Here is an 18,415-nt window from a genome sequence, read left to right on the forward strand (position 1 = left end):
TCCTACTCAGGCCGTTTTTCTGCTTCCCTAACTAATGCAGTCTCTGGTCCCGCGTGCAATTGGATTGGAGCAGAAGCTGTGTTCCACTCTCCAGAAGTCTTAAGATCCTGTGGCAGGTGTTGTGGGTAGCTGGTGAGTGTCAGCTGACCCTGCGCCCCAGCTGCCCAGGTGCTTTTCTGACCGGAAGAGGGTTGTGGCCCTATGTAGGCCGGATTTCTCTCTCCCCAACCAGAGCAGTCTCAGGTCCCGCGTGATTGGACTGGAGCAGAAGCTGTGTTCCACTCACCAGCAGTCCCAAAATCCTGCGGCGGGGGTCTTGGGTAGCTGGCGGGTGTCAGGCAACCCTGCGCTCCCGCTACCCTGGCGCTGATCCGGCCGGGTGAGGCCTGTGGCCCTACTCAGGCCGGTTTCTGCTTCCCTAACTAATGCAGTCTCAGGTCCCGCGCAATTGGATTGGAGCAGAAGCTGTGTTCCACTCACCAGCAGTCCCAAAAACCTGCGGCGGGGTTCGTGGGTAGCTGGCGGGTGTCAGGCAACCCTGCGCTCCCGCTACCCCGGCGCTGATCCAGCCGGATGAGGCCTGTGGTCCTACTCAGGCCGGTTTCTGTTTCCCTAACTAAAGCAGTCTCAGGTCCCGCGCAATTGGATTGGAGCAGAAGCTGTGCTCCACTCACCAGAAGCCTTAAGATCCTGTGGCGGGTGTTGTGGGTAGCTGGCGAGTGTCAGCAGACCCTGCGCCCCAGCTGCCCCGGTGCTTTTCTGACCGGAAGAGGGTTGTGGCCCTATGTAGGCCGGATTTCTCTCTCCCCAACCACAGCAGTCTCAGGTCCCGCGTGATTGGACTGGAGCAGAAGCTGTGTTCCACTCACCAGCAGTCCCAAAATCCTGCGGCGGGGGTCGTGGGTAGCTGGCGGGTGTCAGGCAACCCTGCGCTCCCGCTACCCCGGCGCTGATCCGGCCGGATGAGGCCTGTGGTCCTACTCAGGCCGGTTTCTGCTTCCCTAACTAATGCAGTCTCAGGTCCCGCGCAATTGGATTGGAGCAGAAGCTGTGTTCCACTCACCAGCAGTCCCAAAATCCTGCGGCGGGGGTCGTGGGTAGCTGGCGGGTGTCAGGCAACCCTGCGCTCCCGCTACCCCGGTGCTGATCCGGCCGGATGAGGCCTGTGGCCCTACTCAGGCCGGTTTCTGCTTCCCTAACTAATGCAGTCTCAGGTCCCGCGCAATTGGATTGGAGCAGAAGCTGTGTTCCACTCACCAGCAGTCCCAAGATCCTGCGGCGGGGGTCGTGGGTAGCTGGCGGGTGTCAGGCAACCCTGCGCTCCCGCTACCCTGGCGCTGATCCGGCCGGGTGAGGCCTGTGGCCCTACTCAGGCCGGTTTCTGCTTCCCTAACTAATGCAGTCTCAGGTCCCGCGCAATTGGATTGGAGCAGAAGCTGTGTTCCACTCATCAGCAGTCCCAAAATCCTACGGCGGGGGTCGTGGGTAGCTGGCGGGTGTCAGGCAACCCTGCGCTCCCGCTACCCTGGCGCTGATCCGGCCGGGTGAGGCCTGTGGCCCTACTCTGCTTTCCTGATTTCTTCTGTCCTGAACACATTTCTATGTGAGGGAGAATTCCCCGTCTAGCTGATGCTGGAAGTAGAGTTTGAGGTAAAGCTAGATGAGTGGACTTTACTGAGAGAACATGCATTTATAACAAAGGTATGGAGAAGACTGTCAGGGATAAGCTGGGCTTCAGCTTGATCCCATGGGGATATTGTAAGCAAGAATTATACTCCCTGGATGCAGGAAGGGCAACCTTTTGCTTTCTGTGCCAGTCTTGGATTATGGTCTCCCCTGAGAATGGGGAAGATGATGGAAACAAATTCAGTAGGTTTGCATGGTGGTGAGCACAAAACCCCAGGTATACATCCAGGAAGCACAAAAGAGGAGACAGATTTAATACCTCCAGCAGGTAAGGAAAGCATGGGCACTATTTCCAAAGAATGACTTTCCTGAACAAAGGAAGCATGAGGATTTCATTTGGGGGCTCAAGTGTGTCTGTAGAGGTGCATCTCTTCCTCCCCATTTGGTATGTGAGATAGGGTCAGGCACATCATAGAACATGTGCAGTAGAGGTACGTTCCTGAGCATTGCCAGGTTAAGGTCATGGGTTCAAAAGAAAGATGGCGGAAACACTTTTAGGTGTGCTCAGTGTTGAGTCTTGGAGTGCTCTCCAACTTAGAGAAGCTAAAATGGCAAGGTAGTGATGCTTGCATTTGTGCTGAGTGCCTGAAAAGTTAAGCCTGGTTTTGCTCAAGTCTTGCTTCTATGCTGCCTCCTGTGTTGTTCTTGTCATCAATAGAAATGCACATTCATTTGCTTATTTGCACACAGCTATTAAATACAAGCTGCATGCAAAGCACTGAGGATGCCTGAGTAAAGAATTGGAACAAAGTCATAAGCCTCACATATGGGTCTTGGTAGAGTTTCCACACTGGCCAAGATTTTCCTCCCATAAGATTTCCCAATGAAATCTGGTTTGTGCTTCAGATGAGTTGGGTCTAGGGTAGCAGTAGGATCAAGGTCACATGTTCAAGGTCAGCTCTGGAGGTTTCCTCTGCCTGTACTGGTCCCTGAATGGTCTCTGGAAGAGTCAAACTTCTTTTCTGAGCATGCCCACTTGACACTGAGCACTCTATATGTTGAATGCTCACCCCTCTGACCAGCCTCCTCTGTTCCTCTACTCTATTTTGCTTTTATTCCAGTGAAGTCTCTTAAGGAACCACTTATATTTACTGTCTCCATGGTCTCATAGTCTCAGCTTACTTCACAAAATCTGAATGTCTCATGGCGTCTTCACCTTAGCACTAATACCCTTTCCCTTAGTTATCAATAGTTGCTCTAAGTCTCTGTGCTTTTGGTCTTAAGAATTAATTTTACATGGTGGTCCATTTTTCTTATGCATGCTATGAATGTGTTCTGCCACTGAGCTATAACCTGACCAATAATTTTTTTCTGACATGTTGTTTTCTTCTTTTAGACCCTAAAAATTGCATCACCCTGTTATATATACTATAGGACAACTCGTTAGCTTCTGTGAGTTAAATTCCCTGTTCTGTTCTCCAGTACTCTTGGGGACTAATATGCTCTTGCCATTAATATTATGATATCTTTAAGTGTCATGTATAAAGGGAAGTCACTCCCCTGAACTTCCTGCTAAGTGCAGCTATGTCACCTAACAGAGCAAAGCAGCTTGACAGTCAGAGAGATGAGCAATGACCCAGCTGTGACCAGAAATCCATCTTTTGGTTCTGGAGGACATCACACTTCCACTCCTTCACCTGAGTCCACTTCCTCACAGAAGCAAACTCAGCTCTTGTTGGAGAGTTCATGAAATTTATTTATTTATTTATTTAAAATGAGGGCTAGGTATTTGTCAAAATTGAGTTCTGGGCAAGTCAGCGTGCCCTGTTTAAAAACACCAGTGTTAGGGCCTGGGGTAGCTCATTCAGTTCAGGACTTGCCTTGTAAGCATGAAGACCTGAGTTCATTCCCTAGCACCACAGAACAACAAAAGCCAGGCATTCGTAGCATATGCTTATAATCCTAGCGCTGGGAAGTTAGAAACACACATCTCTGGGCTCACTGGCCAGCCAGGATAGCTTTCTTGGAGAGTTCCAGATTAGAGAGAGACTCTATCTCAAAAACTAGGTGTGTAGTTACTGAAAAAAAAAATGACACCTAAGGTTGATTTCTGACTTCCACGTGCATGCACATATACATGCACGTGTGCATACAAAAATATTCACACACAGATATACCTCTAAAGTTCTTTCTGAGTTCGATTTTAGGTTTAGTTAAGCAATTGTTAATGAAAGAGCAGGGGCTGAGTGTGGTTGCTTTGAGGTGTATCAGTACTTGGCCATCATTATCAGCATCATTATGAGCATCATGATCATCTTTGGCTCTATTCACATTTCATCTTCTTTCTTGTTGAGACACGGTCTTTGTCCAAGGCTGTCCTCAAATTCAATCTATAGCCAAGAGTGACAGGGCACTTCTGACCCGCCCCATAATTCTACCTCTTAAGTTCTTACAGGCATGCATGTACCGCCATAGCAGTTTATGAGGTATTTCAGATCTAACCTAGAGTTTCATTCATGCTAGGCAAGGATGCTGCCTACCGAGCTGCAACCCCACTCCTTTGTACTTCATCTTCTGTGTGTCTTTTCTGTGAAGCTGGCCCTTTAAGGAGGGTGGCTTTCTCACTGGAAAGAGTGTATTTCTGTCATCGTGTGAAACTCGACTAAAGGAACTTGATTTAATAGCTCCAAAGTGGACAAGGGTGTGATCAATCACAGAGCATAACACTCACAGCTGTGGTCATTTTGTCCTTCAACCTTCATGTGTACTGATCACATTTGAAGAGTCGGAGTAGATTCTAAGTTCCTTTCCTTGGGAACAGACGCCGAGCTGAAACCTTTTACTAAGACAATATATCATAAACTTCATGTTCTGTGCTCAAAAAAAAAAAAAAATCTCAACAAGAAAGAAAAATGCCACCAGAAAGATGTCTCTGCTCCAGGCTAGGACAGGAGGGGCCTGACTGGCTTGAGGAATTCTTTGGGCATGTAGGTAGAACTATTAAGTTTAAAGGAGTTACCAAGAGCCTGGCCACTCATTTCCAAACATGGTGGATCGTTTTTCCCCAGCAGAAGGGGTTCTGCTGTGAGCAATATCAAGCAACGGATAAAGCAGTGCTGAAAGCCACTTCTGGGAGAGACACAGACACACACACACCACACACACAGAGACACAGAAACACACACCACACAACACACAGACACACACACATGTGCACACACACATACCCACCCACCACACACACAGATACACACACACACACACACCACACACCACATAGACACACACCCACACCCACCACACACTACACAAACACATCACATGTGCACACACACATGTACCCATGCACATGTACACACACACCACACACACACCCCATACATGTGCACATACACATACCCACCTACCATCCACCACACAGACACAGACGAACACACACACCACACACATACCACACATGTGCACACACACATGTGCACACACACACACACACCCCTCTTAGAACTGAGTATGGAGGTGAACTCACAGTCTGTTTCAGATCCTACTTCCACCTCTGCCTTACATATCACACACTCTCACCTAACCTGAGCATCACTCTTCCTAATGCAAACTAAAAATAGCCTGAAAAAAAATGGAAGAAATCCTTATTCTGGATTAAAGTGCATGTGTGGTAGAATTTCAGATACATTGTAGGATTAGATCACTTTGAAACAAAAGATATTACTCAGTCTTTCAAATGTTCAACATACTTTTTAGTTTTTGTCTGTTCTTGGGGTAATGAGAGAAAAACCGAAAGACCTTTTCATTAGCAAAAAAAAAAAAAAAAAAAAATTGCCTCTTTATGAATATATTGCCCAACCTTATATCCCTTGAGAGAAGCAACATATGCCTCTGGGGTAATGTTAGACCGGCCTCCAGAGTGATCATATGCCCCAGTGTTCAGTAGGATCAGTGTTCAACAGGACAATTGTCGGCCATTGCCATATCTTTATACTGTGTTAGCATTTTGGAGCATTGTAACACTGTGACTTCTTTGAATCCCCCTGGGAAATCCTGTGACATTGCAGATATCTCTTGTCTCCAACACCCAACAGTGAGAAAATGAGGTTCACTCCGGTCGCCCATGGCCTGAAGACAGACAGGTAGCTTCATTCCCAGGTCCACGATAGTGTTACTAATTTGATTACATACATTCTAAAAGAGCAACATCTGGGCTAGTGACTGTTACTCTGGCATATTCTAATAACTGACGTGATTATTATTAGAGAAAAAGGTTTTAGAGACAGATATTCTATTCTCTGAAGAAGGTGGGCCCACCTCAGGCTTTACCTAAGCCCCATATATCACAGTATTTCAGATATTTCCCAATACATTGCTTGATGAAAAAGGCCAGACAATCCAGGAAAGAACAACTTTACTTGATATTTTTATTCACTTAAGAGAAACATTCACTTATCAGGTACCACCAAAGTGCAATTTACAGAACTTAGAAGAGGCAAATTAACATGTGTAAATTCATATTGTAAGGTTCTGGATTTTTTTATTTTACAAATATTACAAATATACACCCATTGATACAATATTGCCATTCAATCATGCTTTTTTTATGTACATACCTTCAACTACGAATGACTATTTTTTTTTAACGTTCATTTTACTTAAAAAGTGCTGAAAATTAGCTGGGCACTGCTGGGAAAGATTTCTTCAAATTGATTCACAGACTTCTGGGTGATAGAAATTGGGTGCCCATGTGAAAGAGGCACTAGAATTCAGATAATTTTTATTTTATCTTTAAAAGGGTGTATCATCTCTCCAACCTTTTAAAAAAAGATGAGTTGGGAAATACGGTGGTATTTTCTCCAGGTTTTGATACTGTACATTTCCCTGCAGGGGTACTATTGTTTGGTTTAAATTTCTTGAGACATGGCCATCCACGATTCTTTTGGTTAGAGGTCGGATGGAATGAACATGCTCTGGGGATCGCTGTAAATCCCTGTAAGCCACTCTATCACCCGAACACTCAGGGAACTTCCTACACGAGCAGCAGTCTCCCTGGCACTTCACTTCTCTCAGATATACCAGGGGATCGGAACAAAGTGGGCAGATGTTTAGCAGGAGGGAAGCACAGGAAGGTGGTGGTAGGAAGGGAGAAGTTTATCTAAAGAAGCAGAATTGTGGGGGAAATGACTTGGGGATGGGAGGAACTGTATGGAACAATGCTCCGTTCTCCATGGCTTCTCTCTGGTGGCCTCCACCTATGTCATTTTGCGTCTGTTTCCTTATTTCCCCAGGTCACTCATCACCGTCATACTTTGAGGAAGAAGTTTAACAAGAGCCACGGATACCTTAGCGTTCCCAGTGTTAGTTGTTTTCGTAATCAACTACAAGTCAGAACCGTGGACAAAGCCCAGGGGTCACTCTGCTCCAAGCTCTCCATAGAATACCACAGTCTGCGCCCATGTTTCCTCTAACAACATTATATCATTCCTCCACCGCACACCCCATCCAAGGGTTGATTTTTGGTGCTATAGCCTTTGCTGGGACAGCACTTTGAGTTCCCCACTCCTTCATGAACTATGTAAACATCCAGAGCTGGGGTAGTTTTAGAAATGTTCAGCACAGTGCACTTTTTAGTTCTATACAAGACTGTAGATTCTGAAACTGTCCTAGATAAGAGTGATGATGGAGAAACATTTTGCTGAATGCTGAGACTTCGTCGGGAAGCAGTGATCACAGCAGTCAAATGGTAGCACATAAAAAGAAAGACCTTTTCTAAATTTCCTTTGGTTGATATTAGAAAGTGATAGCTATTATCTTTTGGGCCAATTAGGTCATTTTATTAGAATGGCTTCATAAAAATGATCATAGAAGTTTTCCTAAATAAAAAAATGTCTACTATATTTAAATTTCAATTGCCTTTTTAAATTTTTTTAAACAAGATACTATAGACTCATCTTGAAATTTATAATCTAAAAATAGTATTTCATCAAAATACTGTTAACTATTCTATTCTGGGCATTGGTATACTATGTATTTACTATTTATGGCTCATCAAATATGGTAAACACTATATAAAAAGCCTTTAAATTTATTGATAAGAACTGTCCTGTGAGATGAAAATTATGTGGAAAAAATATGAGCTATGGATCTTTTGGAAAAGCAACTTAGCCTGACATCTATGAGAGACAAGACATTACAAAATCAATAATTGTGTGATAGATATATACAGGTTCCAAGAGAAGCACAGAAGTCAAAAGGAAACGACTGTTAGAGACTTGCAAATCTCCTTGGCAAAACCCCCAACCCAAAGAAATCCTGAATTCAATAACTCGATATTATACATTCTTGTGAGATCTTTTGTTGCAGGTGAATGAGCCGTGCTTATATGTCCTCCTGGCCTTTACCGTGGGGCTGGATCCCGTGGGAGGCTTCACAAATGATCAGACTCTGGCGTTCTGACTGAGAGCCAGGCAGGAAACCCTAACGTGCTTATCTCCCCAATAGGAAAGCAACATGTGTTTTGGAGACAGATAAAGATAATGCTGACTTCTATTTGGACTTCAGGAGTGAGGCTCAATGGATGTAGACACAGAAGACAGAGGATTTGAAAACAAAGGGGATATAGATCAAAGGGATCCTTGGGGAGGGGACTTTTTGGGGATAAATCAGATAGATAAGAAACAGCCAAGCTGGCTAAGATGCCTGCTTTAAGAAGTCCTCTTTAGATTCTAACCATATTCTTTTGGACTCATTTGACTGTATTTGTTTTCAGGGTGACTAATAGAGAAATGCCACCTACTTATGCTTCACTCCTGTAGAAACTTCAGATGGGGTGTCTCTGAGCACTTCCAAGACACTAAATCAGTAGTTAAAATGCAGGGCAGCCTAAAACAGTGTTGGGATGCTTTTGTGGATACGAAGGTGAGAAGAGTCCGTAAGCTTTTGCCGCTTACACTTTCAGGGATTCAGCCACATTAGATGCTATGTCCCATGTATTACTCCTTGTACACCAGATGCTACGCCAGATTTGGTGGCTGGCTACTTCTGGAGTGGGTTGGGTTTCTGCAGGTCAGGGGCAGCACATATATGGCCCGACATGGTATAGATGTGTAGTCCTGATGTTGCTACCTTTCTGCTTCAGATAATAAATGTACCCTGGCCTTTCATTCTTCCCTCTGAATACCTCATTGTGTTTTCCTGTTTCTTGGAAGATTGTCTTTTCCTGACCTCTGCTTCTAAGCACGTGGCAGGGTTCACTTAGATAATTTTAGTAAGTTTCTTTTCATTGAAGAGATTCAGGGACCCTCTGCCTCCTTCCTCCCATCTCCTTTATTTTACACTCACCCTGACACGTATCTTGCAAGATAGTCAACTATTGAAAAAAAGCATTTCCCATGATGTCTCTTTGGAAAAGCTGTAGTTTCTTAAAATTGTCTTGTAGCATTAAAGAATTCTTTTACCGCTACAAACAAGTGTGGATCCCCTAGCTCTCCTATATAGGAATCTTTTGTTTATTTAACAAGTGATTCTCAGGGCTGGAGAGTTAACTCAGTGGTTAAAAGCATCTTCCAGAGAACCCATTTGGCTTCCCGGCACCCACACAGGGTGTCTTACAACTGCGTGTGACTCTCACTTCAGCAGCCCTGACACCCTCTTCAGCCTCCTGCAGGCACCTGCACACACATGCACATACCCACACACAATCACACACATATACATGTGATTAGAATAAACAAGCAAATCTCTATGCTAGTGCTCAGGAATGGAATGAATCCTTCTTTCAGAAGGAGAAAATTATCTTTAGTTTTTTAAAATTATCTTGTAGCATTAAAGAATTCTTTTACCTCTATAAACAAGTGTAGATCCCCTAGTCTCTTAGGAAAGTTTGGGTTGTTTCTGGAGAAACCACGAGTCATAAATCTATCCCTGGAATTTATGTCCATGATGGTGCTGGGTAGCCACTGCTTTCTCTGCCTCTTGCATAGGCCAAAGTGGTGGTATTCTCTGAGAATATCTGAAAGGTACCCCATTCTGCCTCCTTCCATCTCGTTTAAGACCCTGAAGTTAATGCCAATTATTTTTATAATCAATAACTCTGTTTGGAGCTCACTTCTCTGATGTGCTGTGTGCTCTCCATTCAATAGCTCAGAATACAAATGATTTGAGGGCAGGTCCTAGAGTTCAGCTAGGAAGTGACTGTGCCTAACAGTTGAAGGGTTGCAGCTAAGCCACATCCAGCTCTCAAGGTTTCTTGGGTTTCTAAGCTTCCCCCTGGTGATATCAAGTTATCAGAGATCACTGTGAGTTGGCATTTTGATCTTAGCCTTCACCTTGAGTTGAGATTTCATTCTCCTCAGTATTTATAATATGAATCAGTCATTTGCAGAAACATTTGCATGTCTTTGAAAGTTTATCTTGAACACATTCCTACAATGGTGTTCATATTCTTTTCTCAAAGGACTTTAGTGATGTGATCTCATATTAAATCCAAGGAATTAATATCTCCACTTTTCTTTTTATTGAATAGCTACAATTGAATGTATTTCATGTTTACCGAATTCTTGTGACATCTGCAGTATAAGATAGAATAAAAGCATCATGATGTAATGGTTGAATTTTATTGGGGACCGATGAACTGGAATTCTAATCAAGACTCCCATATTCTAAACATGGTTCCTCATATTCTTTAAAAACAAAACAAAATGAAACAGAAATCCGCAATGCATCTTAGATGGGATTAAAAAGGATTTATTTATTTTAACTTTATGTCTATGATAATTTGCCCACATTTATGTAGGTGCACTGCATGGATGTGTGGAGCTGCTGGAGCTGGAGTTATGGATGGTTGTAAGCTGCCATGTGGAAGCTGGGAACTCAACCAGAGTCTTCTATAGAAGCAGAAAGCTCCTAACTGCTGAGCCATCTCTCCAGCCCGGCACATGGGATTCAATAGAAAGGATTAGACACATGTTAACTAGCTTGATGAATGTTAGAAATGAGCTCCAAGTGTTTAAAGACAATTAGTTCAAGAAAGATTGGTTGGCAACATGCCTCCTCTTGTCTGTATTTTGTTTTCCTCTTAGAGATGATGATGATGTAGGCTAAATATTAAAGAAATATATGTCTACCGATGAACTCTAATGTCCGTTCTAAAAGTGGCATGATTCTGTCCCTTTAATTTTGTCAGCTATGGTAAGTCATCATTATTTTTGTTGTTATTATTGTTTTATTCATGCGACATGATGATCAAGAGACCTAAAATGACAGAGAGCATGCAGCTCCTCAAACCTAAAGATTGCACTAAGTGGTGTGTGTGTGTGTGTGTGTGTGTGTGTGTGTGTGAGATTTCTTTCTAATAAAAATTCACTTAAAATTTAGAATTTGATCTAAGACTCAGTTTCATTACTCATACCTAGTAGAGAGATTATTGGGTAGTGGTTAATCACCCTACAGTTGTCACTTCTCTGGCTATCATTATCTATAAAAGCAATGGAGAGGTTGTCATCAACTAGAAAGGCTTGGGTTTGTTTGCAACATACTATCGTTGAGCAGTTTAAGAACAGTTTTCTTAGCTCATCAATTATGACTCTTTCCTGTCTTAGGTAACTATCCCTTTGTGTCATAAGTATAGCTTTCACTTTGGCTGCTCTTTGACAGTGTCTGTCTCAAGTTCTTCTTGAAACAAATTGGAAAGGTCTGAATGAATAATGAGAACAATACAGCATTCCTGTTGGGTTCTTTGGAGTTGGGGAGGTCCTGGCTTTCCTGTTCACCTGTGGCTTATCTTGAAATGTCATATAAACTTGTGCTGGTGAGACTTGATCACACCACTAGAGAGGCCCTTGGAAGAGAAGGGAAGGGAGGCCTAGAGGAAGATGCATGAAGCTACACTTTAGTACTACCTTTCAGTCTTGCCTCTGGACTCCCTTGCCTGAACAGAGAATTTCCTTTTGATACCCAGTAAGGGATGGGGCTGACACAACAATGCTTCTCTCTCTAGCTATGGTGGATGGGGTTCTTGGAACTAACAGCCCAGGGAGAAGCAGCCCGACCCAAACTCAAACCTAATCTCGCATCCATACATGGAGCCACATGTTCCTGAACAGTAAAGGAGAGCAAAGGTCAAGAACCGATGGACACACCACACCATCATACGGCTTCATCCTCTCCAGGCATCTCCCTCTGGTCCAATAGCGAAGGAGCCTAGGGACTTAGAGACTGAGTGGAAACTGATCTTGCTCCGGTGGTTTTCTCACCCAGGTGCCAAGACCAGCTTTCTGAAAGGCCTTGAAGAGCTGCTGTTTAACAGACTGGTAGGTGTGAGCCCCCTGCTTGGCCTCACAGTACATGGATGGTGTGTCTCCATGGCCGGGTATCCGTGTGCTTAGCTGTGGGAAGAAGAGAGTGTGTTCAGCCAGTCGTGTTAACATGAGGCATTTCACAAGCAAACTACTAGTTTGATCTCAACCTTTTGCTTCTCTTTCTCTCTTAACACTACAATGGCAGGACCTTAGGAGATGGCTTATTTGGTAAAATGCCTGGCTCACAAGCATGAGGACCTCAGCCCAGATCCCTAGCAACCACTTAAAAAGCTGGATGAGGTAGTGCACGCCTATAATTACAGCACTGGGATGGTAGAGAGCTAGCCTGAGACTAGCTGGCTAGCTAGTCAGTCCCTTGGTGAGTTTCAAGTTCAGTGAGAGACCCTATATCAGATCCAGGATTGGCTTTTGGCCTTCAAACGCATGTGTACATGCATTCTCCCTCCTGAATGTATGAACTCACACATACACATACATGTGAGAAACAAACCAAACCAAACTGGAGTGCATTTATCTGAGTTCTCTTAGAAATTTTTTGTGAAAACACCAATTGCTAAGAATGCTGTGCTTCATCAGAAGTATAGATGATTAACACATGTATCACGTGACATGCCACTTACCTTCTGTTAAGAATTGAACACTGATTTCTTTTTTTTTTTTTTTTTACTTTTCAGTATTATTTATTTAACCCAATATATCTAAAGTACTGTCATTTCACCATGTAATTCACAAGAATAATCATAGTTAACATAATTTGAAATGCAGTGTATGTTTGACAGATATGGTATATAACAATGCATTTACCACATTTCCAGTGCTCGGTAGCACATATGGCTAGTGATCACCATACTGCATAGCAGAGGGCTAAACAGTTACAGAAATGTGCCAGACAGGTTTAAATGTGAATGGGAGAAAACATCCAAAAGTCCTGTTTGGGGTTGGATTCAATGAAATGGAAACTTGAAGTTGGCCGGAACACTGATTTCTTAGCTAACTGCGATGACACACTTATAATCTCAGCACTTAGGAGGCTTAGGAGAATGGCTTTGTTCAAGGGCAGCCTTGGATATAAAAGAAGACCCCAACTCAAAAAGCAGACCCAGTAAACCCCAGAAAGAAAGAGGATGGCACCAATAATAAAACCTGAATAGGTGGAGAAGGATTGCTAGGTTGGGTTTGTGCACTCACAGCATCATGGCAGGAAGGAAAGAAAGACTTTGAGTTCTGTTGTCAGTTAACTGGGAAGGCAGTAAAAGTAGGATGTTATTTGGCTTCAGAGTCATAGGAGGCAAAAGTTGGAGCAACGTAAGGCAGGGAGAACATTCTCCATATCTTTGGTTCCCCAACTAAAGGGCAGGAAAGCAGAGGGCAGGCCTGTGGTAGGGGAGCATTAGATGACATTTCAGGCTCTCCTCAGAGTATTTGAAATCATTGTGTCCACTTTGTGGACAACAACCCCACGATCATGTGGACAAGAAGAGGACCTATTTGTTCAACAAGGAAGAAGAGTTTGTGTTTCCCCAAACTTTCCAAACTCTTCGGAGAAACTGAGACATGGGAAAAAGAATCAGAGAAGGCATGGCAGAGGCAGAGAGTTCTAATCAGGACAGCAGCATATTGTGCCATTGACCCACATTTGTACGGCTGTGGCAGAGGCAGAGGCAGAGGCAGAGGCAGAGGCAGAGGCAGAGGCAGAGGCAGAGGCAGAGGCAGAGGCAGAGGCAGAGGCAGAGAGGCAGAGAGGCAGAGGGGCAGAGGCAGAGGCAGAGGCAGAGGCAGAGGCAGAGGCAGAGGCAGAGGCAGAGGCAGAGGCAGAGGCAGAGGCAGAGGCAGAGGCAGAGGCAGAGGCAGAGGCAGAGGCAGAGGCAGAGGCAGAGGCAGAGGCAGAGGCAGAGGCAGAGGCAGAGGCAGAGAAGCCAGATGGTTATGCCCAAACTCTTAAATAACTATAATCTTCAACATCTCTGAGTAGAGAAAAATGTTTGTTTGTATATTTGCTTTCTACTGGTTGCTATATAAATCCAGACATGATTATTGAGTGTGCATGTCATATGGATGCACCTATATGTGCAGGTGCATTTGGAGACCATGGGCCAACCTCAGGAGTACTGTTCTCCAAGAACGGCCAACTTTATTCTGTCTCTCTCCATACCTCCATCTCTCTCTCTCTCTCTCTCTCTCTCTCTCTCTCTCTCCATACCCCCCTCTGTGTCTCTCCCTTTCTCCTTGTTTTCTCTAAGACAGGGTCTCTCATTAGCCTAGAGTTTGCTGATTAGGTTAGGCAGGCTGGCTGGACAGTTGGCCCCTGGAATCCACCTATCTCTGCCTCCACAATTCTGGGACTAATAGTCATCCCTGCTGGGTCTTTCACATGATCTCTGGGGCTTGAACTTGAGTCCCTGTGATTACAGAGCAAGAGTTTCATTGATTGAGTTATATCCCAATACAGGAAAACAAGCAAAATACTTTTCTTCATGAGCTTACTTTTACTATCTGCACTGTATTTTTTTATTATTATTATAGTCTACAATGCTTTAAACGTACATAATAGCCTGCATTTCAGTTTTAACCACCCAATTGTAGCTGTTGTCTGTTTACGAGTGGAAAGCAGATACTGAAACATTCTTGTAGTAGAAATGGGTAGCCATCTGAGTTGGGGAAAGTGTTAACCCTAACAGTCACTATTTTTGAAATTTAGTTGGAAATCACCCACTCTTCTTCCTTTCTCCCTAACTTCTTCCTCCCTTTCCTCCCTCCCTCTCTCCCTACAGTGTGTGTGTGTGTGTCTGTGTGTGTGTGTGTGCATGCTACAACATGCATTTGGAGGTTAGAGGACAACTTGCAGGAGTCAGTTATCCACTAAGCGACCTTGCAAGCCCTTATCTGCTTTCTCTGAGGAGTAACCTCTTTATATATGTTAAATTTCCTCTCTCTTTTTAATGCCTGAAAAGGAGATCTACTATATGTCGTGATCTGTAGAGTAGAGCCCTTATGTCTGTCTATAAATGAAATGTATAGCCTTTGTGTCTGGCTTTGAGTGAAATGTTCCAGCAAAGCCTTTGATATGCTTGGGTCAATCAGTGGAGGCTGAGAAATTGTTTTGAGACTGTTTGAACCTTGAAGAAATGTGGTCTCTCTGGAGGGTCTGCACTTGATGCTATGGGAGAGCTTGCAGCTGCTCCAGTCTTGGTCCTGAAGACAGTCCTGGCAAACCTGAAGTTCTTACTTTTGATTATGGATCGCCACGATCAAAATGGACTGAGATTTATATGGGTTGTCTGTTCTCATGAGCAGCAACTTTGCTAGCTGGAACCTTTCCCAGCCCCAATTAACCTCGTATGATGTTTGAGTAAAGTAACTGGAGTGTGCTAGCTGGGTGTCAATCTTCTCTGAGAAGCTATACCACTCTGATCCTTCAGAAAATGAAGGCTTAGCATCTTGGCAAGCTTCTCTCTCTACTGCAGCACCTATGAACAACATCAATCAATAGTTATTTTATTTTATGCGTGGGCTTGGGTGTATGTATGTGTACCACAAGTGTGCAGTGCCTGCAGGGGCCAAAAGACGGCACTTGATCCCCTGAAACTGGAGCTACAGACAGTTGTGTGTGACCCTGATTTCTCAAATTGAACTTAACCACAAGTTTTAGTCAAGTGCACTTAACCACAGAGTCTTCTCTCCAGCCTCTTCATATACCTTTCTTATGACACCCTGCACAAACCAACTGGTACAGTGTGGTGGCATTAGGTGTCCACCAATAGCCTCCTTTGCGGCTTGATTTCACAGAGACACACTCCACATTTGGGTAGCAAAGCTGTACATACACAGAGGGAATTCCTGGGCAGTTGGAGAAAGGACAGTAACCCCGGGATCACTTTGCATGTCCCGTTTCATAATTACTGCAGACCAAATGATGTCCAGTTTCTCTGGAGCTTCCTCAGGGTTTTAACCAGAGCCCAGGTATGGCTAATTTTCTCCCCAGAAAGGACCGGTGCGACCTACCCTACCATGCAGCCGTGCCCACCAAGCAGAAAACACGTGTTTGCAGAGCCGGGATGAGCCCCCACAGCTCCTCTTCCCAGTGGTGGCATTAATGATCTCCAGGTCGGTGCTGCCTACGATCCAGTTGGCACTGAAGTGGGGAGACTTTCCTGGCTGCCGGGCCTCTGCGTGACTCACGCCTGTCAAGAGAAAAATGGAAGGCAGTCAAACTTTTGGCTCAAACAGGGCTTCTGTGAGAGCAGATAATTAGAAATAAAGCTCACGTTTGAGCTGGAATGAGACACTCTCATAAACACTCGCCTGCTTTTCTTTCTTAAAACTCAGTCTTGTGAAGGCACAGTTTTACCTGTCTAACTGCAGGTTGAAAATCAAGTTCAACTCTGATGAGAGCCTTGTATTAAGACTCATTGCTGGGATCTGCTGCTAACCTTTTAATTGGAAGGATTTTTATGGTCAGAACTTTTGTCTTCTGTAAATGTACGTTTGTTGAATGAAGTAATGAACGAACAGAGCCTCTTGAAAATCCTAAGAATGTGAGTTTATTGGGCACCCACTCAATACCCAAAACACAGATTAGTAAACAATTCCTGAAAAAGACTTAGGCTTATGCTTAAGTTATATGTATATGTGTGTGTGTATATATATATTTTTTTTTGAATGATAATCAGTCAAACAACACAGTTTGGGAAGAACATTGGCAGGATTCAGTGCAAAATTAGAATGTGAATCTTTTTTTTTAATTGTTAGGCCTGATGGTGCAGGCTGAGGCAGGAGGATCACATGTTCAAGGCTTGCCTGGGCTATAAACTGAGCTCAAGGCCAGCTAGAATAACTTAGTAAAATCCTGTGTCCAAGTAAAAAGAAACAAGAGGACTAAGGATATGCAGCCCAGGGGTAGAACACTTGCCTAGCACGTGCGAAACGCTAGGATCAATTCTCAGCACAGTGACTTCATTTTTCTAGATGACAGCAAAGATTAAACCAAGCCTAGGTTCTTCTAAGCTAAGGTTCCTTGTGTACCTGGCTGGGTCTTAGACTCACGAAGAATCGTGTCTTGCTGCTGAGGTTTCCAGAATTTTCATTAAAACCTGGTTTTACAGTGCACCTCTCCTCCCTTGTTAGACTGTGTATTCTGATGTCCAGGTGGGATGTGATCCTTACAGCAATCCTTCACACTGCAGAGCAGAGGGAGAAAGCCAACATTTTCTCCTCTGGGAGATGCTCTGCTCAGCAGCCTGGCCTCTCACTATGCTTTCCAGCTAACACTCTCAGCTCCAATCTTACCTCCTGCCTGGTTATCTTGGAGTGCTCCTCATCTCTGATTAAGACTTCCTGGAAACATTGGGGTGAGGTTTCTGGTAACCTACAGCGAATACCTGCCCTCTCTGATCATCCCAAGGATACAACACAGCCAACAGTCTGGCGTTTTCTCATTTTTGTCTCTCTGCTGCTTTTTGAGTGTGGAGAGCCGTGCCGCGAGCAATCGCCATTATAAGATGGCGCTGGCCTCTGCTGTGCCTAACTAGTAAACAAGCCTTGTACGCAGGTTTGAGAGTGAACTCACTCCTAGTCACTGCCCATTCTCGGGAAGTAGTAATGGGGTGATGGGCGAGCAACGAATCAGGAGCTGACAAGCCACATCAGGTGCTGAAACGCCATGGCTGAGGGCTATATAAGCGACTCCATTTTCTGGGGTCGGGGTCTTCCCTCCTGAAGAAGCAATAAAGCTTTTGCCACAGAAGATTCTGGTTGTCCCGAGTGTGTTCTTGCCGGCGGGGACAAAAGCTCGGGATATTTGAGGGTTATGTTTGCTGACCCATGACCTCTAGGGAGGGATCGTGAAAAAAAACCCTTATAGTTTGGAGCCATGTGACGCAGATAAATACTGCCAGATGGTGTCCACAGCAAGTCCATGCATAACAAATGGCACCCTCCTAAATTCTATTGGATCTACTGTATGGCCAGTCTTTGCTCAGAGTCTCAGGGACCCATCATGAATATAAGCAGACAAGGAATTTGATCTTTGGTCTGGGCACTTTAACGATGTTCTGGAAAGTTTGGTTTCTAGTCCAGAAACCCTTGTAGGTTTCCTTCTTCCCATGCCTCTTGTATATCTCATCCCCCCACAGCTCCTATAGCTTCACCTGTATAGGTCCTAGTCCAAAGGCAGTCCTTTCTCTCCTCTTGTCTAGTTTTACCTTGTGGAGGTCAAACCTGCCATCCACATATACCTGCATTCTCTCTTCTGTTTCTCTAGTCATTGACACTAGACAGGTAGACTTATTAGGAGACATGTTCAACCCATGGCCAGATCCATTTGGCCAAGGATAGCTAGGAATATGACCTACCACCAAATCACCAACTTACTGTATCAGTTACTTTTTTCATTGCTGTGATAAAATGACTGATGGACAATTTAAGGAAGGACACATTTTTTTTTCCTGGCTTACAGTTGGAGGAGACAC

General features: G+C 44.3%; 1 protein-coding gene across 1 annotated transcript in view; it reads right to left on the reverse strand.

The window, feature by feature from the left end:
- Positions 1-6,103: 6,103 nt before the first annotated feature.
- Positions 6,104-18,415, reverse strand: part of Adarb2 (adenosine deaminase RNA specific B2 (inactive)) — a 571,813-nt gene continuing 559,501 nt past the window's right edge. The window contains exons 9-10 of the mRNA XM_021180400.2: positions 15,951-16,129; positions 6,104-12,014 (exon numbers count right to left, since the gene is read on the reverse strand). Coding sequence (XP_021036059.1) covers positions 11,838-12,014; positions 15,951-16,129 — 356 coding nt within the window. The 3' untranslated portion in view covers positions 6,104-11,837. The remainder of the gene's footprint in view (positions 12,015-15,950; positions 16,130-18,415) is intronic.

The sequence above is a fragment of the Mus caroli genome, unplaced genomic scaffold (genome assembly GCF_978045245.1).
Source record: "Mus caroli unplaced genomic scaffold, Mus_caroli_1 scaffold_15, whole genome shotgun sequence".
NCBI classification, from domain to species: domain Eukaryota; kingdom Metazoa; phylum Chordata; class Mammalia; order Rodentia; family Muridae; genus Mus; species Mus caroli.